The sequence below is a fragment of the Lontra canadensis genome, unplaced genomic scaffold (assembly GCF_010015895.1).
Source record: "Lontra canadensis isolate GAN:19392208 unplaced genomic scaffold, GSC_riverotter_1.0 scaffold84, whole genome shotgun sequence".
Lineage (NCBI taxonomy): Eukaryota > Metazoa > Chordata > Mammalia > Carnivora > Mustelidae > Lontra > Lontra canadensis.
The window spans coordinates 5,998,025-6,025,929 of NW_022631078.1; the positions used below are offsets into that span (position 1 = coordinate 5,998,025).

At 54.2% G+C, this 27,905-nt stretch overlaps 1 protein-coding gene across 1 annotated transcript in view; it reads left to right on the plus strand.

The window, feature by feature from the left end:
• ARFGAP3 (ADP ribosylation factor GTPase activating protein 3) overlaps positions 1–14,002 on the plus strand; it is a 45,621-nt gene extending 31,619 nt beyond the window's left edge. Inside the window, exons 13-16 of the mRNA XM_032882841.1 lie at positions 4,481–4,604; positions 5,248–5,338; positions 11,316–11,437; positions 12,926–14,002. Coding sequence (XP_032738732.1) covers positions 4,481–4,604; positions 5,248–5,338; positions 11,316–11,437; positions 12,926–12,943 — 355 coding nt within the window. The 3' untranslated portion in view covers positions 12,944–14,002. The remainder of the gene's footprint in view (positions 1–4,480; positions 4,605–5,247; positions 5,339–11,315; positions 11,438–12,925) is intronic.
• The last annotated feature ends 13,903 nt before the right edge of the window (positions 14,003–27,905 follow it).

Below are 27,905 nucleotides of genomic sequence, written 5' to 3' on the forward strand. Positions count from 1 at the left end.
GACGTTGTGTGTCTTCCTCTTCTCTGTTGAGTCGTTTCTCCATTCACCTGCCGAAGGACTATCTCCAGTTGTTTGTGATTATGAATGAAAGACTTTGTAACCTCCTGTCCAAACCAGGGAGCTGTTGAGAGTGCAGGGAGACATGATGAGGGTTGGGACAAGAGGTGCAGCCTGGGCGTGTGCTGGGTGACAGGAGGATTCTCCTTTGGTGCCCTGCGTGATGTGGGGTCACAGCTAACATTCATTACCGCGTGCTCAGTGTTTACTGATGGATCTATGGTGCCAATGAGTGAGATGACTGGGCTGTTTAAATAGGAAAATTCCTTCAGATGTTGGGTGCTTTGGATATTTATTCATGTTTTTATTAGAATTTTCAGACTTTTTAAAGTGGCCTGAAATCCTTTTACAAAGTGACCACTGTCAGCTTTTTAAAAAGTACAATGGTATTGATAATGCATTATAAATGAGAAATGCATTTGCCTCACCTCAAATTAGTTTAACCTATTTGGTCTGGATTTTTTTGTTTGTTTTCATTTTGTGTGCTGAGAACACATTAGGATCCATACTTTTAGCAAATCCCAAGTATATACAACAGTATTATTTACTGCAGCCCCCCGTACTGTCCTTTCCATCCCCAGAATGTATTCCTCTTGTAAATGCAAGTTTGTACTCTGAATATCTGCCCATTTCCCCTACCTCCAAGCCCACGGGAAACACTATTCTACTCTCTGTTTCTGTGAGTTTGACTTTATTTATTTATTTATTTATTTATTTGACAGAGATCACAAGTAGGCAGAGAGGCAGGCAGAGAGAGAGGGGGAAGCAGGCTCCCCGCCAAGCAGAGAGCCTGATGCGAGGCTCGATCCCAGAACCCTGAAATCATGACCCAAGCTGAAGGCAGAGGCTTTAACCGACTGAGCCACCCAGGCGCCCCGAATTTGACTTTTTTTAAAAAGATTTTATTTATTTGAGAGAGAAAGAGAGAGCACAAGCAGGCGGGGGTGGGGGAGGAAGGGCAGAGAGAGAAGCAGATTCCCCACTGAGCAGGGAGCCCTAGGTAGGACTCAGTCCCAGGACCCCAAGGTCATGACCCGAGCTGAAGGCAGACACTAAACCAACGGAGCCACCCAGGTGCCCCGACTTTTTTTTAAATTTTAGGTTCCAAATAGAAATGAAATTGTACAGTATTTTTCTTTCTCTTATTATATTTATTTCACTTAGCACAATGTCCTCCAGGTTAATCCATGTTGTCATAAATGGCAGGATTCCCTTTTTCTAATGGCCGAGTAGTGTTCCATTGTATATGTATTTTCTTTTCTGTTCATCCGTCAACAGACACTTAGACTGTTTCCGTGTCTTGGTCACCGTGAATAACGCTGCCGTGAACTTGGGAGGGCGGAGATCTCGAGATGCTGACGTTGTTTGCTTCGCTCACGCCCAGGGGTGGGATTGCTGGACTAAGTGGTGGTTCTGTTTTCTGTGTTTAGAGGGACCTCTGTGCGGTCGTCTCTGTGGCTGAGCTAATTTACATTCATTCCCACCAACAGTGCACAGGGTCCCTTTTCTCCACTTCCCATCAGTACGCAGCTCTTCTGGTAATTGCCGTCCGAGCACGTGTGAGCGTTCGTCTCTCTTGTGGTTCTGATTTGCATTTCCCTGACGATGAGTGACGTGGAGCATCTTTTCAGATACTCGTTGACCGTAAACTAACTTCTTGGAACTGCTTTTGCTGCGTTTCATACTTTCTGGTGTGTTGTGTTTCCATTGTCATTTGTTTCAAGAGATTTTCATTGCCCTTTTGATTTCTTCTTTGCCCCACTGGTTGTCCAGGAGTGTGTTGTTAACTTGTGAATTTTCCAGGTTTCCTCTGGTTGTTGATTTCTACTGTCAACCATTATGGTTGCAAGACACTTAATAGGACTTCAGTCGTGACTTGTTAAGATCTAGCATATGATTTAAAGATTTTATTTATTTATTTGACAGAGAGAGAGAGATCACAAGCAGGCAGAGAGGCAGGCAGAGAGAGAAGAGGAAGCAGGCTCCCTGCTGAGCAGAGATTCCGATGCGGGGCTCGATCCCAGGACCCTGAGATCATGACCTGAGCCAAAGGCAGCGGCTTAACCCACTGAGCCACCCAGGCGCCCCAAGATCTAGCATATGATTTAAATGTGTTTTGTGACCTGATACATGATTTGTCCTGGAGAATGTTCTGTGTGTGCGCTTGAAAATCTGCGTTCTGCTGCTATTAGGTGGAACGTCTGGGACATGTCCATTTGTCCATTTGGTCTATAGTATTGTTCAAGTCCAATTTTTCTTGATCTTCTGTCTGGGTGATCTGTCCATTACTGAAAGTGGGGATCTGACATCTTCTACCGTGATCGCAGTGCTCTCTGTCCCCTCAGATCTGTTAGTATTTGTGTCATAAATTTAGGTGAGCCCCTCTGTGCTTACAGTTGCTATATCCTCCTGACCAATTGACCTCTTTCTTATTACATAATGACCTTTGTCTCTTGTTACAGTTTTTGTATTTTATTTTGTTTTATTTTATTTTATTATTTATTTTGAGGCAGGGAGGAGCAGAGGGAGAGGGAGACCGTCTCCAGCAGACACCCCGCTGAGTGTGGAGCCTGACCTGGGGCTTGACCCCACGACCCCAAGATCATGACCTGAGCCAAAATCATGAGTCAGACACTCAACCCACTGTGCCACCCAGGCGCCCCTCCGTTCACGGTCTTATGTGATTCGTTACCATTCATCAGTTCAGCTCGCACCACTCCTTTCGGCTTTTCTGGGATGCCAGGGTGGCGGCCGGCAGGGCGCCCTTTCTTGTTGGCGTTCCAGCACTTTGGGTATGTCATACCACTGTCCCCTGGCCTGCTGGTTTCTGCTGAGAAGTCTGCTGGGGGCCTACAGGGATTCCATTGTATGTGAAGAGTTTTTTTCCTCACAGCTTTCAAAGTATTTTTTTTTCCTTATGCTCTGCTTTTTATTCCCGCGACTCACTCATTTTGAAACTGGAGACCTGTATCTCCCTTTCACCCTCTTCGTTCACCCCCTCTACGCCTTCTCTCTGGTTATCGTCATGTGTTCTCTGTGGTTTTAATTCTTTTTTTCTGTTTTTTGTTTTTGTTTTTGTTTTAGTTCTGAATCTGCCTTTTGTTTGCTTATTCTCTTTGCTTTTAGATTCCATTGGAGTCATGTGGAATTTATCTTTCTCTCTTTTTGTCTTTGATTTTTGACAGTTTTATTAAAATGTGTCTTAGTGAAGCTCTCTTTGGGTTGAATCTCTTTGGGGACTTTGAGCTTCATGTACCTGAATTTCCACATCTTCGGATTTGGGAAGTATATAGTCATTATTTCTTTAAATAAGCTTTTTGCCCTTTTCTCCCTCTCTTCTCCTGATGGAGTTGATTCTCCCTTATTGTATTATCTCTTTTCCCGTAATACATACATTTTTTTCATATGGTGTCCCATAATTCACATAGGTTTTCTTCCCCTTTTCATTCTTTTTTCTTTTTCTCCTACCGGGGTAATTTTAAATGACCTGTCTTCGAGTTCACAAATTCTTTCTTCTGCTGGGTTAAGTCAGCCACTGACATCCACCGTTGCATTTCTCAGCTCCAGAGTTTCTGTCCGATTCAGTTTTATGATTCTGTCTCCATGTTGAACTGCTAGTTTTGCTGGTGTACTGTTTTCCTGATTTTGTCGACTTGGGTGTGTTCTTGTAGGTTGCTGAGCTTTCTTAAAATAATTACTTTGAAATCTGTCGGGCAATTCCTTGGGGTCAGTTATCAGAGAATTATTGCGTCCCCTCTGTGGCATCTTGTTTCCTTGATTTTTTTTCATGCTCCTTGGGGTCTTGCGTTGCTGTCTTTGCATTTGAAGAAGCGTCACCTCCTTCTGTCTCTACTGACTGGCTTGGGGTGACAGATGCCTTCAGCAGCAGACATGCTAGGGATTCTGAAGCTTTCTCAGACCTTTCCTTTTTTTTTTTTTTTTAATTAAATTAGCATATAATGTATTATTGGTTTCAGGGATACAGGTTCGTGATTCATCAGCCCTACACACTTCACAGCGCCCACCGTAGCACATACCCTCCCCAGTGTCCATCACGCAGCCTCTGATGAGTACTGCTGTGCTTCTGGCATCTCCCAGCCCCTAAGCCATGCAGATCACCTCAGTGTTCCGGGTAGGGTGGGAAAGAAGAGGCCTTCTGTGCGGTGTCCCACACAGCTGGTAGGGGGTTGGTGACCCAGGCAAAGCGAAACTGTTCCTCTTACCCTCTTCAGTGGGTCTGATCTTGGATTGTTTGCTCCAACAGCGTGCTGGGACCTGTCTGCTGCTCTCCTACACACCCATAAAGGCATTCTTGCCTGTGGACGATGGCCAAAATTGGTGTTCTCTAGGGGGATGATGGTAAAAAATTTCTATTCCATTGTCTTGCTGACATCACTCCTGTTTTGGCTGTTGTTCATTGTAGATCTACCGCTCGCCGTAAGCCAGACTACGAGCCCGTTGGAAATACAGATGAGGCACAGAAGAAGTTCGGGAATGTCAAAGCCATATCGTCAGATATGTACTTCGGAAGACAAGCCCAAGCTGATGTAAGTGTCCAGAGAGTTTGCGTGTGGGCCCCGCAGAGCAGGAAGCGAGCAGGGACATGAGGATTGGGGCAAGAGGTGATAGGCGCAGAGCGAGGTGGACTCGGGCTGCGAGAGGCCGCTGCCCCTGGGAGCTGGCATCAGGACTCGAACCCAGGTCTTCCTGACCACTCCCCCAGGCAGCCCCAGCCAGATGCACAGCTGGCAGGTAGGGACCAGGTCTCATGTTTCTCTAATTCCTTTCTCAGTATTTTGAACAGACATCCACTTCCTATCTTTGGAATAAATTTCCGGCAATTTTCAATGCAGATGTAATTTACTTAATTTTTAAATTGTTATTAATGAAGTTAAAGGAAGTAGACATGTTTTTGAAGGGTAGATATACTTACCTTCAGGTTGTTGCGTCTTAAGGAGTCTCGCCAAGCAGAGGGATCTTACGGCAACAAGGGGGCCTAAGGCTTTGTTCTAACGTGGGCGCACCTGCGCCGACTCTGGGCGGGCCGTGTCACTGACTGATGTGTCCTCCTTGCTCTCTGCTTTCCCCTCCTACTCAGCAGTGCTCAGATGTCGGCTCTGAGCTGATGGTTTTTGCATAATTGCTCACGGTATTTGGAACCTAACGTTTCCTATTCCTTGTCTTCTCCAGTATGAGACCAGGGCTCGGCTGGAAAGGCTTTCGGCGAGTTCCTCCATAAGCTCAGCCGATCTGTTCGACGAGCAGAGGAAACAGTCAGCAGGTACGGGGCGCAGGGCGGTTGGGGGGGCGGGGGGGCGGCTCACAAGCCTGGTGGCCGCTGTGTCCACAGCACCAATGCAGTTTCTTTTCTTTACTTTTCTTTCTCTCTTTCTTTTTTTTGAGGATTTTATTTATTTGTTTGACTGAGAGGAGAGAGACAGCAAGAGAGGGAACACAAGCAGGGGGGAGGGGTAGAGGGAGAAGCAGGCTTCCCACCAAGCAGGGAGCCCAATGCAGGGCTCGATCCCAGGACCCTGGGGTCGTGACCTGAGCCGAAGGCAGATGCTTAATGACTGAGCCACCCAGGCGCCCCAGACTTTGTACTTTTCCAAGATTATCAGCAACTGTTATATGATGCTTTTCCTCCTCTGTGAGTTAGAGCAGAAATTACTGTTATTCCAGGCTTTGTGTGTCAGGAAACCGGGTCACAACATTTCACCAGCATCCCCTAGGTTGCCTGACAAGTCTTCCTAAAACAGTGTCTCCTAGTCCAGTGGGAATGTGGTGTCTGATGTGTGGTATCGCGGCCCTGTAGGGGGACAGCTCTGGGCTCCTAGCGTCACTGGCCACTCCCTGCCTGAGACCTTGAGCCTTTCATGGCACTTATAGCCTCCGATTCTCCTCTGCGAAGTGGCTGGGTAGTATGTCCCTCATAAGGTGATGCTGAGGCTTCAGTCACGTGGGGGTCTGGCGCGGGGGCCCGAGGGAGGTAGAAGCAGATAGAAAGGGGACTGCACCAGGCTCTGTCTTCCAGGGAAGGCAGAATGTGGCCTTGGGAACAGATAGGTGGAGAGGAACTTGCTGTCTCCCCCATCCCTCTTAGGGTCCAGACCCCCTTGAGGAGAGTCTGGGAGCCGCAGGGAGCGCCCCTCAGAGCCCGGGCCCACCATGGGCGTGCCACTCTCCGCTTGTACCTCTGGGTCCTTGAGCCGTGTTGGATCCTGCCCCAAGCCTCAGCCAGGCCACAGGGCTAGGGGAAGGCTATGTGTCCATCCTGTGTCACAGCTAAGGGTCAAGGAGCAGTGTCCTCTGGGGTCATTTCAGGAACTCGCTCAGCAGGGGACCCCAAGGGGAGGGGACCTCCCAGGCCCAGGACCACCTGCACTCCCTCGTTCCCGGCCCTGGAGGAGCTGCCCGCGGGCACAGCTGACCAGCGTGAGCAGCTACCAACAACAGCTGTTTTCTGAGTCCAGTGAGGAACGGCCTCAAGAGAGAAGGTCATAGGGCAGACCCAGGTGCCTGGGACTTTCAGAGATGGGGTGTGGGGATGTCAGAGGATCCCGTGGCCCTCGGAGCACAGTGAGCGCGCCGGACTGCCGGGGGCTGTGGGAAGGAGCGTCCCAGCCTGGAGAGTCCGCTGACCCCAGGGACGGGTGGGGGTGCTCGATGCTGTACCTTGGCCTCACACAGTGGGGTGGGGGCTCTCCGTCAGGCCTCTTTCTGAGCTGTTTTCTACACTGAGTCTGGGTGGGGGCAGAGGTGCCTCCCAGACCTGTGTTCTGACCTCAAGGCTCTCAGCATCCTGGCCTCTTGTCCGGGCAACTTCCTTCTCGGCCTGCCCCAGCAGAGGGGTGCTGGCCCTGCGCCCTCCAGGAGGGGAGGCTCTCCGCAGCCCCACTTACCACCCCCCCACCGTGGGCCTGTTCTGGGTCACCTCACAGCCCTGGCAGGAGTCAGATCAGCCCAGAGAACCCGACCTGTTGAAAATCGCCCCCCACCCAGCTGTGTGTGTTTTTGTAATTCAAGTTGTTGGAAGTTTTGCCCTGAAACATTGTTTGTTAGGGAAAAAAAAAAAAAGCAAAAAAAAATATTTGGAGATCAGATGAAAACAGCCTTTCCAATTGTTGAAGGAAAATTGTGGTTGGCCTATGTTTACTTTCCTGTCCCCTTTCAGAGAACAAAAGTCCTTTAATTGTTTGGGCCTTTTGTGGGTCCCAGACAGACTCCGTCCCTGGGAACTCACGGTCAAGGTGAGAGTGCCCCCTGGCATGCCCACGGAGGGTGCCTCCTCCCCTCCCCGGCACCCCGCCCTCTCTCCCCCGTCCAAGCCCACGGCTCCGACCCTGGCCTCCCTCACTGTGGCTCTTCCGTCAAGCCCGTCTTAAAAGTTGCCTTCAGGAACTTCCCCAAATGCAAAGGCATCGAACAGCTCTTATTAAATATTTCCTTCTTGTTTGGAGTATGTTTCAGCAAACAGCAGAAGCTGGATTAAGGGACTGTTTTGTGTTGGAAGCTTTCCCATCTGTGACACATTAGTGTCCTTGAGTAGATCCTGATAAACCTTTATAATTTCTCTGTGGTAGGGGGGACAGGTCCGGATCTGAAAGGCCTCCTGGTGGAGTAAAATGCTTCCTGGGGATGTGGTTAACCCGGGAGTCCTGACGTTGACTGAGGGCGTTTCCCTTTCAGGGTCTCTGAAAGGGCCAGATGAGAAACAGCCGCGCGCACCCACAGCCCATCTGGCCCAGCGTTGGTCCCCGTGGTCACACCCCAGAGCAGGGTCAGCTGGGGGACGTGGGATTGCCATCAACCGTGCTGACTTGCGAGGCGGCTCCTGAGGGCTTGGAAGGACAGCAGAGGCCCCTTTGGGAGCAGCACTGGAGCAGAAGTGGCTCCGGGCAGAAGCCTGTCCCCTCAGGGTGGTTCTTCCACGCTGGCTCGGTGCGCCCTTCAGGTTCCTGTGTGTTTGCTCCTGTCCCCTCGGGGCGCCTTGGCCACCCCCCCTTCCTCCTCACTCAGGCCCCGAGCCCGGGCACGCGGCCTCTTCAGGGCCTGCAGATCTCCGAGCACTGGTGGTTCTGTCTGGTCCGTGGGTGACCGTGTTTGTCCTGCGTCACAGATGTGTGGTGGCCTTGCCAGCCCAGACTCGGTGGCAGACCAGAGTGTTGGTGACGTCCACGGGGCTGCTGGGCTGGTCGCGAACGGTGCCCCCGCGGCGCTCTGTTCCTTCCGAAACTCGGCAGTCCTGTCACCACGGACCTCCTTTCTCTCCGTTCGTCTCTGTTCCAGGGAAATGGGTACATGATGTTCCACCGCAGCCTTACTGTTTGAGGAGCGGGGATCTGCCCTGCGCTCCTCCGGCTCCCGCCCTACAGAGCCACCGTCCCGCCCGTCCCCGCCTCCTACTGGGTTTTCAGAGTTCACCCTGGTCACAGCGGGGTCCAGTCCTGCCCCTGGCTGGCGTGCAGCTCCGCCACCCAGCGCCGGCCGGTGCCTGGCTCCCGTCCGCCCTTCCCGGAGTGGTGCGCACCGCCCTGTGCTCTCCCCGGAGCCAGGCCTTCCGAGGACCCTCTGCCCTCCGCAGCCGGAGCCCACCCGGGACAGGACCTGTCCGACCTCGTCTCTGCACGCCGGGCTCAGAGAAAGCCCCTGGGGTCTGCGGAGCACATGGGTGCTCTGGGGCCGTGTTAGCGCCCCTTCCAGCACAGCCAGGAACAGACTTTGTGGCAGCTGTGAGGTCGTGGGGCCGGCACCGGGCAGCAGCAACGGGCTGCCCTGCCTGCCCGAGCTGTGAGAGCCGGTGCACGCCTGCGCCTGCTCTGCTGTGAGGCTTCTGGAAGCTTGTGTCGAGGGCCACCCCCAAGCCTGCATCTCGAGCGGCTGTGCCAGGCAGACCCGTGCCGACCCACAGTGGGCGCGGGCAAGTGTTCGCTGGTGTCCCCGGCCTTCCGGACTCGACGTGGGGCCTCCACACTGATGGCCTCTGCCCGGGCCTGGAGCCTCCAGGGCCTCTTCCCCTCTTGCCATCTTCCGGTGGCTCGAGCCAGAATCCTGGGAGTCAGTCATCCTTCACTTCCCTCTTTCCCAGCAACTGCCCACCCCCCCAAACAGCCAGTTGGTCCAGAAGCCTCCTGGGGACACTCAGACGCATCCCCTCCCCTGCCACGGGCTTAGGCTCTGCAGCAGAGACGCCAAGACGGGCTCTGACTGTGGCCACACTCTCTTCCTATTGTTGTCAGTTGATTGTCTGCCTTCCTCTGAAGGCAGTGAGCTCTGGAAAAGAGGGTCTTTGTTGATGTCCTTAGCACGAAGCCCCCTGGGGCCATTATGGGAACGGATAGCTGCGAGAAGGGGCACCTGACCTAGACCCTGGGTCAGGGAGCCTCTTCCTGAGGAAGCAGCTTGGGCTGTCATTTCCTGGAGCCCCGTGTGCAGCCGAGCACTTAGCCGGTGCTACAGCCCTCAGCGGGGACACGGCACCCAGAAGCCCGCAGAGGAAGGAGGCTTCACACCACAGCAGACCTCCAGTCGAGCCCAGGGCCGCGGGCGGAGGGTGGGAAGGCGCCTCCTTGCTGGGGACCTGGCAGCTGCTCTGGGAGTTAGCAGGCCGCTTACGTTCCCGGGGGCTTAGCTCGTTAGTGAGATTTAAGGAAGGAAGGAAGGTGCATGTTAATAGAGGCTAAATCAGACCCGAGTTTGTTTCTCTTACGTGTGATTCTGGGGGACAGTTCGGGATGTGCATTCCCAGATGCCACGGAGCCAGGCCCTTTTCCTCCTTACTGCTCATGACCTCCACGCTGTACTTCACCTCACGCCAATTATGGCTGCTTGAGCCCCAGGCATCACACCTGCATCCCAGGCAGCAGAAAGGAGGAAGAGGGCGAGGAAACAGCAGGCCCCAGCCCTGTAAGGCACTTCAGCTTAACACCAGTGACCAGAACTCTGTCACCTGGACACACCTTGTTGTGGGGTTAGAACTGGGGAAGGGTGGGAGAGTGACGCTGGGAAGCTGATGTCACGTCAGGGCCCCTGCGGGCTGCACGTGGTCAGGGAGGGGTCATAGCCCAGAGCGTCTGCCTTAGCTGCCCTCGCCTCCTCACACATTTCTCCAGTTGGAAACTGTAGGTGGACGTGCTCCTGCTGTCCCCACTGCAACCCCTGCTCCAGACCCACCCAGCCCCCTGGGCCTCGCCGGGTGATGGCGCGGCTGGGACCCTGGCCCTGTGTACTCAGGATCTCACGCTGGCTCCTTGTTTGCTCTAAAGACCCAGCTTTAGTGGCTGGGCTGGGATTTGAACCTGAGATTCAGTGGCTGGGCTGGGCCTCCACTCTGTTATTAGCAAAGGCCCCCTCCCTGCATGGTGGACACGGGAGCCATGCTGTGGCTTAACACAGCGTCGCTTCTGGGAGGCGTCCATGCACCTGCGTCGGTGGAAACATTGCCTCTGCTTGTGTTGGATACCCAACGTGGATGCCGAGAAACCCAACCGCGGTGGCCTCGGGAAGGAAGGCAGGGCGTCTGGCTCTACCCAGTGAGCGGGGCTCCAGCTCGGAGTCTCAGAACAGCCTCAGGGAGACACTTAGGCTCTGGCTTGCCTCCCTGGGGGCCCTCCTTTCCTCCTGTCCTGCGGCATGCTTCCTCTCCCCACCCCCACACTTGGCGAGTGAGGGCTTTGGTGGCTGCTGCCGGGCCTTGGCCCCACCGGTGACCCCGGAGCAAGCGGACAGCTCCTCTCCCTTGGAGATACACAAGGCCCAGGAAGGCTCTGATGGGCCAGGCCTGGGTCCCATGCCCACCCCTCTGACCGGAGTCCCGGGGGCTCCCCAGAGGAAGGGAGGGGGCTTGCACAGAAAGCACATGCGAAGTAGAGAAGTCTGCCCATCTGCCCTTTACCGAGTACTTACCTGTCGGATCTGGTGTTGAACACCCTCGGGGGGAGACCAGGAACCCAGAGACGGTGAGGAAGCTCTCCACAGACACACAGCTTCAAAGTGGCAGGGCCAGCTTTGAACCCCTGTTGGCCGCAAGGCCCAGCACTGCGTCTCCTCTCATGTGGCGTCTTGTGGCTGGTTCGTGGTGAGGCTGGCACCAAGTCCTGACCCCAGCGCAGGCTTCCTCGCCCATAACCACAGCCGCTGCTCATGGGCAGTGGGAGGGGAGGGGACCCCACGTTCCCTGAGGTCATCGAGGGCCCCGGGCAGTGGCCGTGCTGTCTGTCGCAGCTGCGGAGTGACAGTGGGATCTGCTCTGTGTGCAGGAAACTACAGCCTCGCAAACGTGCTGCCCACGGCGCCCGACATGGCCCAGTTCAAGCAGGGAGTGAGGTCCGTGGCTGGGAAGCTCTCGGTCTTTGCTAACGGAGTCATGACTTCCATTCAGGTCGGTGACACTGGGGTGACGGGAGTGGAGCGGGGTGGTGGCTCAAAGCTTCGAAAGTGAGATTTGGGCCACTATTCAACTGCCTGCAGATTCGATTTCATAGTCTTGACTGATACGCGTGCGACAGAGTGATGCAGGCGGTCGTGAACACCAGAAACTGTCGTTTTATTCTTGTTTACATTTTCTAGTTGGTGACCCTTGGGGAACGGTTACGGGGGTTGTCGTGATCCTGACTTACTTCTTTCCTTTATTGGGACAGAGAAATAGTAAGAGGGAAATAAAAATGACCTATTATCCCCCCTCATGAGGAAAACTTCTGTTAATGCTTTAGTATATTTCATGTTAGTTTCAGATTCCTATCCATATCTTTTTAAAATTCAAACGGGATTATATTGTATATATGATTTGACACTTTCTATGATGTTTTGTTACAATCATTTCCTAGGGTTTTGTTTTTTTTTTAAGATTTTATTTATTTATTTGACAGAGAGAGATCACAAGCAGGCAGAGAGGCAGGCAGAGAGAGAGGAGGAAGCAGGCTCCCCGCTGAGCAGAGAGCCCCATGTAGGGCTCGATCCCAGGACCGTGGGATCATGACCTGAGCCGAAGGCAGAGGCTTTAACCCACTGAGGCACCCAGGCGCCTGGGTTGTTTTTTTTTTTTAAGATTTTATTTATTTGACACAGAGAGAGTGCACGTGTGTGCCCAAGCAGGGGGGAGGGGCGGAGGGAGAAGCAGATGCCCCACTGAGCAGAGAGCCTGATGTGGGGCTCGATTCCAGCACCCTGAGATCATGACCCGAGCCAAAGGCAGACGCTTAACCCACTGAGCCCCCCAGGAGCCCCCCCCCCGATGCTATTATTAACACAAAAACCCGACCAGGGGCAGCAGTACCTAATGGATGTGGCTCCGGAGCCTCTGGAGGGGCTTCCCAGGGTGGGGTTGGGGACGGCCCCACAGGGAACGTCCCCTCAGCCCCGAGCCGCCTGCTCTTCTCACTGACCTTATAACCGTGGGTTAGAATCCCCAGGATCTTTCATGTCCCTGAGGTCCGCTGAGCCCACGCCAGTCCTTCCAAGCAGGTGACATCTGTAGCTTGTGGAAGGTCATCCCCATGGTCTAGGTCACCCCCCATAGCTTCATTTCCTGGCTGCAGAAGCAGACGTGCAAGGCCAAGTGGCTTCCGTGGGAGACGGCTTGGCTGAGCCAGCATTTCAGGGTTCAGGCTCCAGCGTGCGCCCCTGCCCTCCCCTGACACCTGCCTCCCAGGGGCTCACCCCCCAGATACTCCCCCGCGTCCCACAGCGCGGAGCCGCAGATGCCACTCAGAGGCTGGGGGGAAGGGTGCTCTTGTGGCTCAGGAAGCCAGGGCCACGAAGCTTCCAGTGACTGTGGCGGGTGGGGGAACGCGAGCCAGCCAGGCCGTGTAGTGTGCTCCCTGCGAGGACACCCAGCTCTAATCCGCCCTCCTCGGTTCTCTCCCGGCAGGATCGCTATGGCTCCTAATACCCCCTGGGCTGATACCTGTTCCCCGGGGAAACTCCTCCCTCTGTGATCCAGTGACCACATCGCAGACCGCAGCTGGGACCAGCAGATTGTTTTGCTACTTTGTCACATGGTATATATACATTACTGATTTTTAGCATTTCTTTGGAGAAATTCTCATTTTTGATGTAGTAGAAGCTTTATCGTAATTTCTGTTGTGCATTTCCTCCTGCACACGCCCCGCATTTGGGCAGAGGCGTGCAAATCCTTGCTTGATTTTTGTGAAATCTAGTTCCAGCAGCCGGAGGGCCTGGAGACCAGGGCTTCTCCGCACTCCGAGGACAGAGCCTTCCTTGTGGGGGTCGGGGGGTCTCGGGTCTCGATGCTGAGTGACCTAGGGGCTGAGGGCCCCACGAGCCGCCGATGCTCCAGGGACCTGGAGAAACAAAATTCACAGCACGCATTTCCTTCAGAAGGAAGCAAAGAATAAGAACAAAAGACCAAAAATGTCTAATTTGACAGATTGCTTCACTTATATTTACGCATATTAAGGGGATTTCAAAATAATGTTGAAAGTCGTCTGTCCCTTTGTAAATGTTTATTTTGTATGATCTGTAAGTTAAAAAATAATTTTCAGTGAGTACTTTTAACAAAGCTAAGCTTCTGCATTGCCAAGGGAATCAGTCTTTCCACATGGCGTTGTTCGAACCGATGGGACCTGGGAGGTGAGAATTCCCTGAGTGTGTTCACAAACCGAGAGCTCGCAGAGTTCAAAATGACGAAGAAGATAGACCCACGGAAAAGACTTCAGTGTATGGGAGAAGAGTAGTTGTAACTGGGTAGTTTTGTTAACATTTTTTATCTTAATCTTGGTTTTCAAAAAATTATAGAATGTGTATACATGAATAAAGACAAATAATTTGGCTGTGTTTTAGACAGCATTAGAATATATTGTTCAGCACAGTAAAATATATTTGAAATTTGATGAAACAGAAATGTGGTTTCCACTGAATATTTTGTGAATTTTTCTTAAAAGATCAAATTTGTAGACTAAACATAATAAACCCTTGCAGCAGATTGTGTCACCTATTTTTTTCTTTTTTACAAAAACTTTTGTAATGAATCTGGTAACTCAGGGCTCCTGGTATAACGTGGGCGCACATTTGAATCGTGACGTAACTACGAATGCACCTGTTTCTAGTGGATGTTGGGTGTCATGTTGTCGCCCGGGCGGTGGCAGGCGGGTTGTCCTTGTTGAAAGTGAGGACGTGCACAGTGGCCTCCTCCACGCCCAAGGTACTGCTGTGACAAGGTGACACAGTCCTGGGGCGCTCAACAGAGCGTCTGGAGTTTCTCACACCGATGAAGGTCCCACCGGAAGTCCCAAGATCAAGGTGGCATCAGGGTGATTTCTGGAGAGGTCTCTCCCCCTGGCTCCTGGAAGGCTGCCGCCACTTTGTCCTCCAGCAGCCTCTCCTCTCCCAAGGGCACCAGCCCTCTACAATCTGGGCCTTACCTCTCTTAACCTTAAGGACCTCCTTAAAGACCCACCTCCAAATACACTCACTCTGGGAATTACGGCTTGGACATATGAATTTTGGGGGGTCACAGTGCAGTCCACAACAGTGTCTCTTAAAATATCCCCACCCTGGGTTAGCCCCACTCCAGGCTGGGGCCTGGCTCATTCCATCTCCGGGGGAAGAGGTTGCAGCCCACATGGCCTGGCTGTTTCCCCATCCCTGAACTTCCTTCCAAGGAAAGGCCTGGAGGGGCCCCATCCCCAGCCTGACCTGGGCACCCTTTCTGGGCTTTCCTGTACCTGGTTTGATGGCCCAACTGTCACAGGTGTTCAGAGGAGACCTCTCCGTGCCTTTGGCTGTGGGGCTCACCCCCTGCCCCCACTGTCTGGGGGGGTGCGTGTGCGCACGCATGTGACTTGTGTTTGTGGTCCTGATCTGTTTATCCGGGGCCCTGGTGTTCGTTTGGTTTCAGTATCAGTGTGAATGCTTCATATATAGTAAGGATATTAGTTAATAATTGCTCTAACAAAACATGTTTTGGACCTATGGATTGAAGGAAATGGTGCTACCCCACTTGGTGGGTCTGGTGGAAACCAGCCCAGGCTGGGCTGAAGGGTGAAGCTGGGTACTTTCAAAAAAGGTGTTTATTGTGCTGCAGTTCTTGGGAACAAAGCCAGTAAGGACCAGATGATGTTTCTGAGAAATTGAGAAAGTCAGGGGGGCGGGGCTTATTTTCACAGCCTTGAGCAGAACAAATTCTCCTTGGAAATGCAGAATTTTTTTATCACCTTGAAGAGCCGTTGGGAAGTAGGTACACAGCCGTGAACAGAGCGGTCAGCCTGTGTAGCTGGTGTAGTGGGGAGAGGGCTTCCCCCGGCTTTTACCTCCCACCACCAGGCCCCCAGGAGGAAGAGGAGGCAGCCTGAGCTCTCTTGGCCTCTGGGCTCAGGCCCCCCCACCCCTGCCAGCTCGCAGGAGTAAGCCCTGCACCCCTGCCCTGCCCACTGCGCCCTTCCTACCCTTCTAGGTGCTCAGCCAGGAATCCAGCAGCACCACCCCCAAGGCGCACCCAGAGTCTCGCACACCCAGAGCCTGGGGTCCCTGCAGCCCGGGGTCTGCTCACTGGCCCCGCCCGTCCCAGAGCACAAGCTGGGGTCCTCACCCTCCCCCCTGCACTGCCCCTGCTAACCCACTGTGTCCCTTTCTGTGCCCCAGGACCTTATCTTCCAGTCTCCTTCCCTAGGAGCAGTCTTCTCTAAAGTAACCTCCATGACCCTGATCTCCCAGGGGCAGTCTGCTCCCCCGTCCTTTCCCAGACCTCCCTCTCTCTTCTGTGTGTTTCCAGGCCACTGGCATCGTCCTCCCAGCTCCCTTAGAACATAGGCTTCCCCAGGGCAGGCTGCTGCTCCATCCCAGTCCCTGATCCTCGCCGTGCCAGAATGGTGCCTGGCACGTATCTTGAATGGAGGAATTTTGTCCGGCCAACCGTCCCTCCCCGCCGCCCCCGAGGGTGATGTGCAGGATGACAGGAGACAGACTCCCCATATGGGAGTTTCAGGCCATTGCTGCCACCCCCACCCCCATTCTGGTGTGTTCCAGCCCTCGTCCTGCTCACACCCGGCTCCCAAGGCACAGGGCACATGGTGGACCGTGCCACTGGGGCAAGATGAGGACACAGGCACACTGGCATCGGGTGTGGGACCCGGGGTGATTGTGGCTTCCCAGTGTCCGGGCAGCTCCTCCAGTACTTGGGACGCGGGGCCAAGCTGCCCTCCCCCAGCCGTCCTGCCACACCCTGCCGTCGCCGGCTCAGCTGCCCCTGTCTGCTCTGTCGTGCGATCCGTGTACGAAGGCCCACTCGCTGTCTCCCCTCCTTCCATTCTCGGTCCTTTGTCTTCTGTTTGTAGCTCCTCTCATTCAGTTGCCCGGCTCATTCATCTCACCTAAGGTAAGAGCAGCCTGGCGTGGATGGATGGATGGACAGACGGGTGGAGACAGGGCTGGCACGGGAGCGGACTCCAGCGGACTCCGGCCACACAGGCTGGTTTTGCGAACAGGCTTCCAGCGCCTGATCTCCCTCCCCTTCCCTCTGGGCTGGTCCCCCGCTCTTGGACCTGGCCGCAGCCCCTGAGCTGGGTTTTCCCGGGTGGCCCAGGTGAGTATCCCCGCTGTGCCCTGAAGCCCTAATTCTCTGTCCCGGCACCTGCAAAAGACATGACCTCAGTCTCCTAACCCCCAGTTCCTCCCTGGCCCCCTCTGACTCTCCCGTGGCCTGGTCAGCTGCACCTACATCTGCACCACACACCACAGCTGGGGGTCCTGGCGTCCCTCGGGGCGTGCCCCCAGCAGCTGCACAGGGCTGTGCTTAGGGAAGGCGTGGGTTTGCCGGGCACATGGGGCTCCGCCTCAGGCCAATACTGCCAGGCATTCAAGTTAGGTTCTGGATGTTCTTGTGGAACCCCCAGAACACCCCTCCCTGGAACCCTAGGAATGCAGGCAGCACCTTCTATGCACAGGTAGCCCGTGGGTCTGCAGAGCCTCCTTCCCGAGCGTCCCCAGCCCCAGGTCTGCAGCTGACCTGGAGGTCGCTGCAGCCACCCGCCGCTCCTCCAGCCCGCCGTAGCGGCTCAGGCCCTGCGCAGTGGCCCTGGAACCTCCCATGGCTCCCGTCTTCCCAGCTGAGACCCTCCTGGCTCCTTTCTGCTCTGGGTCCCAGACTCCTCAGCGTGGCCCAAGGACCCCAGGTCTCAGACCCTGCACCGCCCCCACAGCCCTGGGGTGGCCGGACTCTGACCCTCCTCCGGGCCTTTCCCCAGGAGCCACCTTTGCCGGGAAGGAGCCCTCAGAGCCCGTGCTGGAGGCAAGGAGTCTGTGACAGGTGATGATGATCTCATCACTTTATCCTTCAAACCAGGCAGAAACCAAGAAATGCATGGGCTCCCCTCAGGGGTCCCCTGCAAGGCCCACAGCTCGGGGGGAGGGGCGAGGCCGCTGCAGGCGGGTAGGCATTCCCCGCCCCACAGAGGAAGCAGCTGAGGCACAGAGCAGGTCCACAGCGTGCCCAGGTCATGAGTGGGGCCAGGGGGCCTCCCGTTGCAAGGGCTCCAGCAGCCCCACTCACTCCCCAAAGTGCCTACTGCGTGCCCTCGAGTACACCCGGGTCACCATCACGCAGCGCCCCAGCGGGCTCCCCCAGCCCGGTCCTAACCCCCGAATGCAGGCACGGTGCGGACCTCTGTCCTGCTCACCCCTCAGGTCCCTCGGGCTTTGGAGGGGAGGGCCTGGGAGGCCCAAACATGGCCCTGAGGCCTCCTCTCTGGCGTCAGTGTGCTAGGAGTAGTGAAGGAAGTTCTTTTTCCCTCCATCCTCCTAGGCTCTCTGGCTGGGGGCCGGAAAAGAAGATGAACGTCGGACCGCCAGGAGGAAACCAACCAGAGGTGGACGGGCGCGTGCGCGATGCGCGTGCACGTAGCAGGCCCCACAGCGAGCAGCTCCCCGGAGCGGGTGGGACTTGGGCTCCCACAGGGCTTTCACCAGACGTGAGTGCATCCCTGGAGAAGTGGCAGGACAACGGAACAGGGATTTGGGCTTCCAAGGGCCACAGATCGTGAACAGGTGAGGGTCCCTGGGGAGCTCCAGGACGAAGGTCCGTTGGTGCAGGTGTATCTGGGAGCTGACTTTCTGTTTCCTTCCTGGTACAAGATGTCCCCCGAGAGGGGACTCATGGCCATCCCAGGTTTCCAAAGTTTCTGCTTTTAGGCAGATAAAGGAAGCTCCGGGGCGGCATCTTTCTGCCTCTGTCGATTCTCGATTCTCATTTGCCTCCAGCTCAAAGTAATTCTTATGCCCAAGTGACATCTTCTGGTCCCCTGCAGAAGTCAGAGGGAGGTGGGAGGCGGCCTGACACCTGCCTGGGGTGGGGAGGGGCTGCGTTCCTGGCTGCAGGGTCAGCGGGGAGTCCCATTCCTGGAAGCTCACTGCAGCTTTGGGACCAAAGTCCTGCTTTCCTGCCGGCTTTCCTGCCGCCCTCTGCAGCCGGAACCTCCCCATCGCAGAGCCAGCAGCAGGCCACAATCCTTCATTGTACCTGCAAAGCTCCTTTTGTCTTTATGACATAGTCACAAATTCTGCGGGTGCCTGAGTGGCTCCGTGGGTTAAGGGTCTGCCTTCGGTTCAGGTCATGATCCTGGGGTCCTGGGATCGAGCCCTGCCTTGGGCTCCCTATTCAGCAGGGAGTCTGCTCCTTCTGACTCCCCCTCCCCCACTCATGCTTGCTCTCTCTCTCTCAAATAAATAAATAAGATCTTTAAAAAAAAAAATTCACAAATTCCAGGGATTAAGGCATGGGCATCTGTGAGGGCCATTTTACCTTCCATAAAACCCCTGGTCCTCCCCTTGGCCCCAGGATTGCTGCCCTCTAGGCAAAACATTGTAACATCCTTCTCTGGTAATCTGAGCCCCCCAAGAGAAAAGACCCCAAAATACTGGCATCAGCAGTTCTCCCAATAGAATGGTCCATCTGGTCTACCTTACAGTAACTCCCAAAACGCATGCACCCCGGGCAGGGGCCCAGAGTGCAAACATGACGTGCCGGTGCCCCTTAAGTACGAGCGGACGCTGAGGGTCACCAGACGCTTTGGGAACGTACATAAAGTGAAGAATGAAAACAGTCATAAACAGGAAGATGTGGAAGGAGGTGATGCTGCAGGAGATTAAAAAAATTTTAATATAATTAGAACCCTCAGAGAGGGGTGCCTGGGTGGCTCAGTCGTGAATCGTCTGCCTTCAGCTCAGGTCCTGATCTCAGGGTCCTGGGATCGAGCCCCACATCGGGCTCCCTGCTCCGAGGCAAGCCTGCTTCCCCCTCTCCAACTCCCCCTGCCTGTGTTCCCTCTCTCGCTGTGTCTTTCACTGTCAAATAAATAAATAAATAAAATCTTGGGGAAAAAAAAGAATCCTCAGAGGGACAGGAAACAGTACTGCATCTCTTAAACAAGCATGGGATTCCAGCAAGAGAAACAGCCGGAGAACAAGAAGGGGGTAAGTCTGGTGACATTCGGGGACGGCTTGGGGCTTCTTAACTCCGGGGCAGGACTCACCTGGATCTTGCATATAATCCAGCCGCTGGGCAGTGAGCCGGAGCAGACCCTCCCTGTGACATTTGACAAGATGGAGCGAGACCCCACCTGACCCAGGAGGGCCCCCTTCCCCCACCAGCATCCCTAAGGAACCCTTGGCAACTACAGGGAGCGTCCCTGCAGGAGGGCACAGCCTGACACTACGCGGACTGTCTGGATGCCTCTTTCTGAGAGAAAAAGATGCAAAACCGTGCATACCAAGTGAGGTACTGAAGTGAATATTAAGAGTAAAGAAATAATGATAAGATCCAAAAACTTAACACGGTTTCACTAGAGGTGCCCAATGCATCTCTATGATACTTTTTTTAACTTTTTTTCGACCTGTATACTCTCTGATCGCCTCTTTGTAAAATAACCATCTTGAAATATTATTTTTTTATTGACAGAACAGAATGCTAATTCAGCCTGATTCCAGCATGGTTGATTGAAACTATTATTATTATTATTGTTTTATCATTGATAGTTTTGACCACGCGTTGGTGACCATTTAGTTCCCTGTATACGCTTTGACCTGCCTGGTGTTTGGAAGAATATTTCTCCAGCAGGCCTGTGGCTCTGTATGTTTCAAGCTTGGTTGAACACTGTACATTACACACCGCTGGGAGTGCTGCATGTCTCCACCGTTACCCGTATGTCTTCTGGGCCTGGCCTGGGGGATGCCGTCTCATCACCATGGGGCACCATGTGTGTGGTTGTACCTGGGGGGACAGAGCGGTGAGTACAAACCACACAAATGCATCCCACCCAACCCAAACCGTAGACAGCCAGACTCAGCTTCCCTGTAGCTGGGTATCAACATAATTTTGCCCACCCCAAAGCTCGCCCAATGCCCACACCCAGGGAGAGCTGCAGAGGCAAGTGGGGTCAGCGTGGAAAAAGATGGTGGGATTGACCGATTGCGATAGGAATGTCTCACTTCCTTGAATTTTGCAGAGAATATGCCCGCGTGTGTGCCTTCTCAGGGCGCTCCCCACGGTCTGTCACAAGGTTTGAGTTTTGTGGGTTTTGCATAAATGCCCCTCTGGCTCAGGGCTGTGTGAAGTCACTTGGTCAAGGCAGTTCAAGAAACTTTCCTGTAAAGTCGTGTGCTGAGTGGAAGCCAGAACGACACCACATCTGAAGTCAGACACGAGCAGACTGTAGGTAGATCGGCAGCGGACATGCTCCGGTCCGCAATTCAGGCCCTCACCAAGCTGCCCGCCCAGTCAGCCCCACCGGCCGAGGCTCCGAGCCTCTGATCGGCCCTCGGGTGGGTCTCAGAGGCAGAACATGCTCAGGGAGTAGAGGGCCAGGAGGGGAGGCTGTGGTCACCTTAAGAACCAAGTCACCAAAACGTCCCCAGACGACAGGGCTCAGAGGTACACTAATGACAGACCACCAGGAAGGCCTGGGGACTCAGAGTCACGAAGTCACGAAGTCGTGTCCCAGGGGCCCAATGCCCAACAGCTTTCGACAGGGACATGGCTGGTGTTGGGACAGTGCCTGAGATCCCTGAATTTCTCTCGGACCAGAGAAACCTGTGGCTAGCCCCAAAGGGTGATGGAGAAGCCTGCCTGGCTGGAGGTGGCCAGGGGACAGCAGTTTAGAGAGACGTGTCCCCTAGGAACCTGGGGACTTCACCAGAGACCCAGAGGCCACCCCACTCCTAGTTTCCTCTGTCAATGAGACTCATTTAGGAAAGAGAGCTGTTCAAGAACAAAGCCGCATTTCTGGGCTGCGGCATTAGCGGTCCCTGGAGGCCCTAAGGCGGGCGCCGCAGCCTGGTCCCATCAGACATCTCAACCTGAGTCTCTGCCCACCGAGCCAGCTTGGCCATGGGCCACCCGGGCACCACCTGCTGAGTCCTCCAAGGCCCTGGCAGGCAGAAGACAAAGGGACAAAGAGGGCTTCCCAGGGGTGGGAGGAGGGCACGCCACCTTGTTCCATTCCTTGTGCGAGGCTGGGCGTTACCCAGGAGGCCTCACCCTGCGACTTGCCTTTCATGAGCCAAGGGAGGGCCCAATCCACCAGGGCACAGGGGCCAAGACTTCCGTGAGATGGACTGTCAGGCCCGGTTCCCCCCTGCCACAGCCACCTGTCCTGCCAGGCTCAGCAGAAAGCACGGGCTCCAGCTATGGGGGAGGGGAGGAGGCTGGGCCACGGATCAGAGAAGAGTCTGGTTCCCCGGGGGAACACTGCACAGCCTCTCTGGGTGGAGAACCCCAATTCCTCCATGGTTGGGCATCAGGTGAATAGAGAAGCCAGGTTCCAGTTTGCAGAACCTCGGGTGGTCCCCATGGGCAACTCAGGCTGGCTTTGGTGCTTTGTGCAAAGAGGAGGGCCTGGGGGCAGTGGGGGAGAGGGCCTGGGACACCGGTGTGTGTTGGTGGGGGTGGGGGTGGCGTCAGGGGGCGACAGGGAAGGATATGGGAGTCCTGCACGGTGGCCTGTCACCTGATGAATCTCCCAGAAAACCGACTTTATCCACCCAAGCTGTGGGGAGGAAGATTGGGACAGAGGCCTAGGGTGGCCTCCCAGGGGGATGAATGAGAGCGGAGGCTGCCGTGGGGGTCCCCCCAGACCCCGTGGAGGGGCTGGGGAGCGAATCTGAAGCTGGGAGAGGACAGATGGCTATACGGGCCTCAGAAATAGCCAGAGGCAGGTGCTCCCGCGTGGGCGGCAACCTCTCCCAGAGTTTCTGTCCCCCACCCCCATTCCCTCCCCGCCGACTGCTTCCTTGAACCGCAGGAGCCCCTGGCCTGCAGCTCCTGGACTTGCCGCCAGGCGTCGCCCTCTGCACCAGCCCTCCTGGTTCAGGGCTGGCACGGACTCCCAGGAAAGGACTCTGATTGGCTTTCATCCGGTTGGGACCCGCCCCCCGACCAATCAAAACTGGCCTGAGGGTGGTGTCCCAGCTCGCAGAGGGCCTGGGTAGCTCAGTCGGTTAGGCGTCTGACTGGGGCTCGGTTGTGTATGATCTTGGGGTCTTGGGGTGGAGCCTGCCTAGAGCTCTGCACTCAGCGGGGAGTCTGTGTCTCCTTCTCCCTCTGCCCCTTCCTCCCACTCATGCTCTACTTCTCTCTCTCCATCATATAAATAAATAAAGTCTTAAGAAGAAGGAGGAGGAGAAGAAGAACTGGGGCTCCCATGGGCACCACACCGTTGGGTAGGAGTGCTCTGGGATGAAGGGGGAGGGTTCAGGGCAGCAGAGTGGAGGGTGCCCTCCAGAGGGAGGGGGCACATTGCCTGAGCATCTACTCTGTGCAGGGACTTTGAAAACCCATGAGATATTCTCACCCTCAAGACACAGGTGAAGGAACCAAGGCTGTCAGACCATATGGGGTGGCACAGTTAGTAAATGGAGGAGCCCAGCTCAGAGCCCCCCATCTCTGGCTGCCAAGGCCTGCCTGGCCCTGAAGCACCCCTGCTTCATCTTTACAAACTTTTTTCCAGAGCCGCATGCCTCCTTGCAAAATCGTGAGACCCCCAAGGCAGAGAGACCACAGCTGATCTGGTCTCCAGCCCTCAGAGCAAGGTGATGCAACAATTTGGGCAGACCCCTAGTCGCCTATCCAGGGGTCCTCTAGGGAGTTCGCCCTCCTAGAGAAAAAAGCAACAAATATTTTGTGACACAAATTCACCAATGTGTGATGCGAGATTGATAATGATACTTTGCAGACATCTCCCCGTGTTCTTAATAATCTTTGCCCTCAAGGTAGCACGGGACCCCCCAGGACCGTCCTGACTGGTTCACCTCAGCCAGATGCATTTGCATGTCATTTTCCTGTTAGAGTTTACATGTGTTAAATTCGAGTTTTCTTTATCACTATAGTATCGCATTATAGCCCTCCAACTCAGAGCCGGAATCCACGGCTCCAAGTGACTCCCTCAGTCATAAATGTGGGGCTGCAATGAGACATAGGGATTCTAGAACTCCAAACGACATGGTGAGCATGAACACAGGAGTAGGAGAAAGGCTGGAAAACCACACAGTGAACTGCGTGCCCCGGGCAGCAAACCCACAGGTGCAATGCTTCCCCAGAGCAGCCGGAAGAGGAAGGATCTGGAAGGATGACAATGGGAAATAGACTGATTTAATCAGATCCTGCCCCCCCACTGCAGTAGGGATGCAACTTTGCCAGCTAGGATAGGAGGGCCGGTGGCTTTCGAAGATGGCACCATGGCTTCTCCCCGTAAACCCATAGCCTAGTGTGATTTCTGGAAGAAGCAAAAAAAAAAAAAAAAAAAATCCTTGTTTCTACTACAAAATTGATTAATTTTGATGCCAAAGGCAGAGGAGATGTCTAAACTATAGAGAGACACCAGGCAACGCTCCCTTCCTCCTAGCAGGAAAAGAGAAACTGATCTGAGAAGGTAGGAAAACTCTGGAGCTCAATTGTGACCCCACCCAAATTCGGAAGTTGAAATCCTAACCCCTGATACCTCTGAGCATGTTTGCACACAGGGTCTTCAGACGCACCCAAAGGTCAAGGAGAAGGTGGCGGTCTACAAGCCAATGAGAGAGGAAGCCTCAGAAGAAGCCAACCTTGGTCTTGGACTTCTGGCCTCCAGAACTGGGGGACATAAATTTCTGTTGCTTACGTGCCCCACCCATGGTATTTTGCCACGGGGACCCGAGGACATGCGTGCACCCCAAGACAGACTGTCAGGTGTCATGTTCAGGAAGTATGACACGCGGCTTGCAGAATTCCTTAATGCAAAGACGTGGTTGGAGGTCCCAGAATGTCAACTATGTACTGGGTGGAATGGAAAGGAAGACCCCGTGAGGGGACTAGTAGACACTCTTGTCTTTTGGATGAAACCACTGGCGTCTCAGTTCTTGGACTCTGACAGTTTGTAGATGAGCGAGAAGTTCTTGATGGCTTCTGAGCGTCACCGAGAACCCAGGCTCGGGAGAAACGTTGGTGTGTGTGCGTGTGCTGTGTGTATGAACCACCCCCTTTGTTTCACAGAGGAAAAGTCATATTGACCTCGGTCTTGAAGGAGCACCAAATACAATTGGAATGAGAGGTCATGCACGAAGGTCTTTCCATTTTTCCATTACTCAACAGAGCCCTCCTCGCCTTGCTCTGGTGGGGAGGGAGATGGGGAAAGATAAGAATCAAAACAAATTGAATCCAGTGACGATGTGTCTTTCTAGCATGCTGGAATGCCCCCCTATGTCAGGACTGGATTTCCACAATCAGGTGTAAGCTTTGCGAGGGAACTCTGGAAACACCGGATGTGATCCTTTTTTTTTCCCCTTCCTGACACTGTTAATTCCAGTAAAAGCCATTTCCCCGATTTCAAACGACTTGCAAGCATGACATTTTTTAGAAGTAGTCTTGTTTTGCCTGAATGTGTAGATATCACAATTTTCATGTAAAGACAAGCTGTGGGAACTTCTAGAAGAGAGAAGAGAGACTGGAAATAGCTCAGTCGCGGACAGTTTGGTTCTTTTCCAGTCTGCTCCAGCAAAACCAAAATAATAGTAATTTCAGCTAGCATTTAGCAAAGACGCCTTTCCTGCGTGCAACGCACGGTTTGAGGCACCTCTTACTTCCACACTCGTGTGAACGGGAGTGAGTGTTGGAGGCAGGCACTTTTGTCTGGATTCCCGGATGAAGTGGGCTGACTTGCCCACAGTCCCTCAGCCATGAAGCCGGGACCATGGAAGCACCCCAGCCATCTGGCTCCTTTGGGATACCGATACTCTTCTTTTGTCTAAGGGGCCGAGGATTACCTCAATGACACAAATTATTAGCTGTATCTGAATGTTGTGGCAGACGGACGTCCAGGGGCTCCGTCGGTTAAGCGTCTGCCTCCAGCTCAGGTCATGATCCCGGGTCCTGGGATGGAGCCCCGCATCGGGCTCCCTGCTCCGCGGGGGGTCGGCTTCTCCCTCTCCCTCTGCCCCTCCCACCCCTGCTTGCGCTCACTCTCTCTCTAATAAATAAATAAAATTAAAAATAAAAATAAATGCTGCGGCAGAGCTTAAAGAAACCCTCTCCAAACTCAAATGTCGCTGGAAAGGCTCAGGACTCTGCTGGCCTGAAACACCCCCGGGTCAGATGGGGGATGTGCTGCCGGTATAGTGGCCACACTGTGGCCTTGGGGACACACTGCAGGCTATCTCCTGGGGAGCCGTCCCCAGCCTCGGAGCCCAGATGTGACCTGAACTCCCAGAGGGCCCTGTGTGAGTCGTGGTCTGGAACGCATAGGGCAAGCCCCCAGGAGGGGCGGGAGGAACCTCCTTCGTGATCAGGAGCCGACGCTGCTGTCCGCAGCTGGTTTCTTCGTCCTCCCGGAAGCTTCCCTCAGCTCTGAAGAACTTACAGTTGATGGGATCAAGACCCCCACCTCATCAAGTCAACTGATCGCTGATGTTAATCGCATCTACAAAATACCTTCTCCCTGGCACGTGGATTCCCGTTTCATTGAATGACGGGGACTATGGTCCTGCCAAGGACTGCCATGAAACTGATAGGAAACGGATCATCGCAGGCTGAGAGTCAACCCCAAGAGCCTGTGGGATTTTCCAATTTAGTACGAATGAAGAATCAGGATCCATGATCTGAGTAAGGCTTATCAGGCAGCTAAAGTGGGTACAGATGCACTCAGGAAAAGACTGTTGACCTCGTCAGCTGTGCCCCGGGGACAGGAACTGGAGTTGTTTTCCAAATTATTGCAGTGACTTTTTTCAAGGAAGTTTTTGAACTGCAGAATTCCATGAATACAGACATACCCATGGGATGAATTTTCACACCAGAAAGCCCCCCTGAGCTCCCCGCCAAATCATGCTCCCCATGGGGTCTTCTCGAGTCCCCATCAACATCATCGGCTTGGCACTTTCTGTGCATCACTATGTCGAACCCGAGCTCTGTCCTTGCTGGTGCTGGGTCACTCCATCTCAGTGTTGTCCTCAGTTCCAAGGTGTGAAGACACCACCGTCTGTGGGCCCATTCTCTTGCTGATAGCCTTATGGGTGTTTCTGATCTGGGGTTACTATGCATGGAGCCGCGATGAACCATCAGATCCAAAATCCCGGGACAGGGGTGGGGGGACATCCGTGAGATTCCTATTGTACGAACCCGGGAGTGAGATGCTCTAGGTCAACGGGCAGGTGTCTTTGGTGGATGTTGCCAAAAGGTCTTCCAAAGCAATCAGTGCACACTTAGCTGTCTCTTCCCTGGAACCCTGCTGGGGGGTAGGCAGCGCTATGACCTGCCCTTGTGCTTTTACTTCTCACCTCCTTGCTGACTAACTCATTTGCTCTTCTCTGCGCCGTTTACTTGCCGGCCACGTCCAGAGCCCCTTCTGTGCGGTCATCGGTTCCCTTCCTCCCCTGTTTCCTCTCCTTGCTTCGTAGGACTCCCCCACAGATTCGAGAGGCAGACCTTCGCCGTGTGATTCTGCGGCAGATGTCTTTTCTCCCTCTGTGGGTGACCTTTTTCTCTCTCTTCTGGAACAGAAATTCCTAAATTTAACCTAGCCCAATTTATCGATCATTTCCTTTACGTGGATGATTTCTGTGTCCTTTTAAGATGTCTCTGTATAACCCAAGTAATGAAGATACTCACTTGCATTTTCTTCTAGAAGGTTAATTGTTTTACCTTTCTCGTTGTTTGATCCTCAGTCCACTTGGAAGTCGTTTTTACATACGGTGTGGGGGATGGTGTCCAAATTCACTTCTGTCCCTAGGGCTACCGCCCCCCGCCCCCCGCCGAGTCAACACCGTTTATTACAGGCAGGTGTTTCTGTCACTATTGTTAGTTTTTGAACTCTTACCTTTTCTTACTCTTATCGCCAACAACTGTCTTCTTAAAGTCTTCTTAAAAATTTACTTAAAACTGAAGGAGCACAGTGACAAGCAGGGGCTGGGCGGCTGGCACCACGGAGACCTGTCCCCTTCGCTCCGAGCCTGCGCCGTGGGGCTGGCACCGGCCAGGGCCATACACCTGCCTTCCTGGTAACAGCTCACCCTGCCTGCTGCCCACTGCTGCCCCATTCTTCAGGGGAGAAGACTGAGGCTCAGAAGCCGGGGGATGTGCCCAGGGCACATGGCTCGTGCCCAGCAGCTCTAAGGCGGTCGTGAAGGAGAATGGTGGTGACGAGCCTGGCCTCTGGGGTGAGGTTCCAGTTCTCAGAGCACTGTGCCTCCAGAAGGGGGCAGGTGACCCCAGGGCACTGGACCTGGCAGGCCCTGGATAAGAGAGTGGGAGCTCAGAGCCCACGGCGGCGGGAGGCAGAGCCAGCGGAGCAGGGCACACGTGCTCCTGGGGGTTGAAGCGGAGACATCCCTGGGGTTTCCTGGAGGAGGCGTGGACATGACTTGTGGGATGAGTC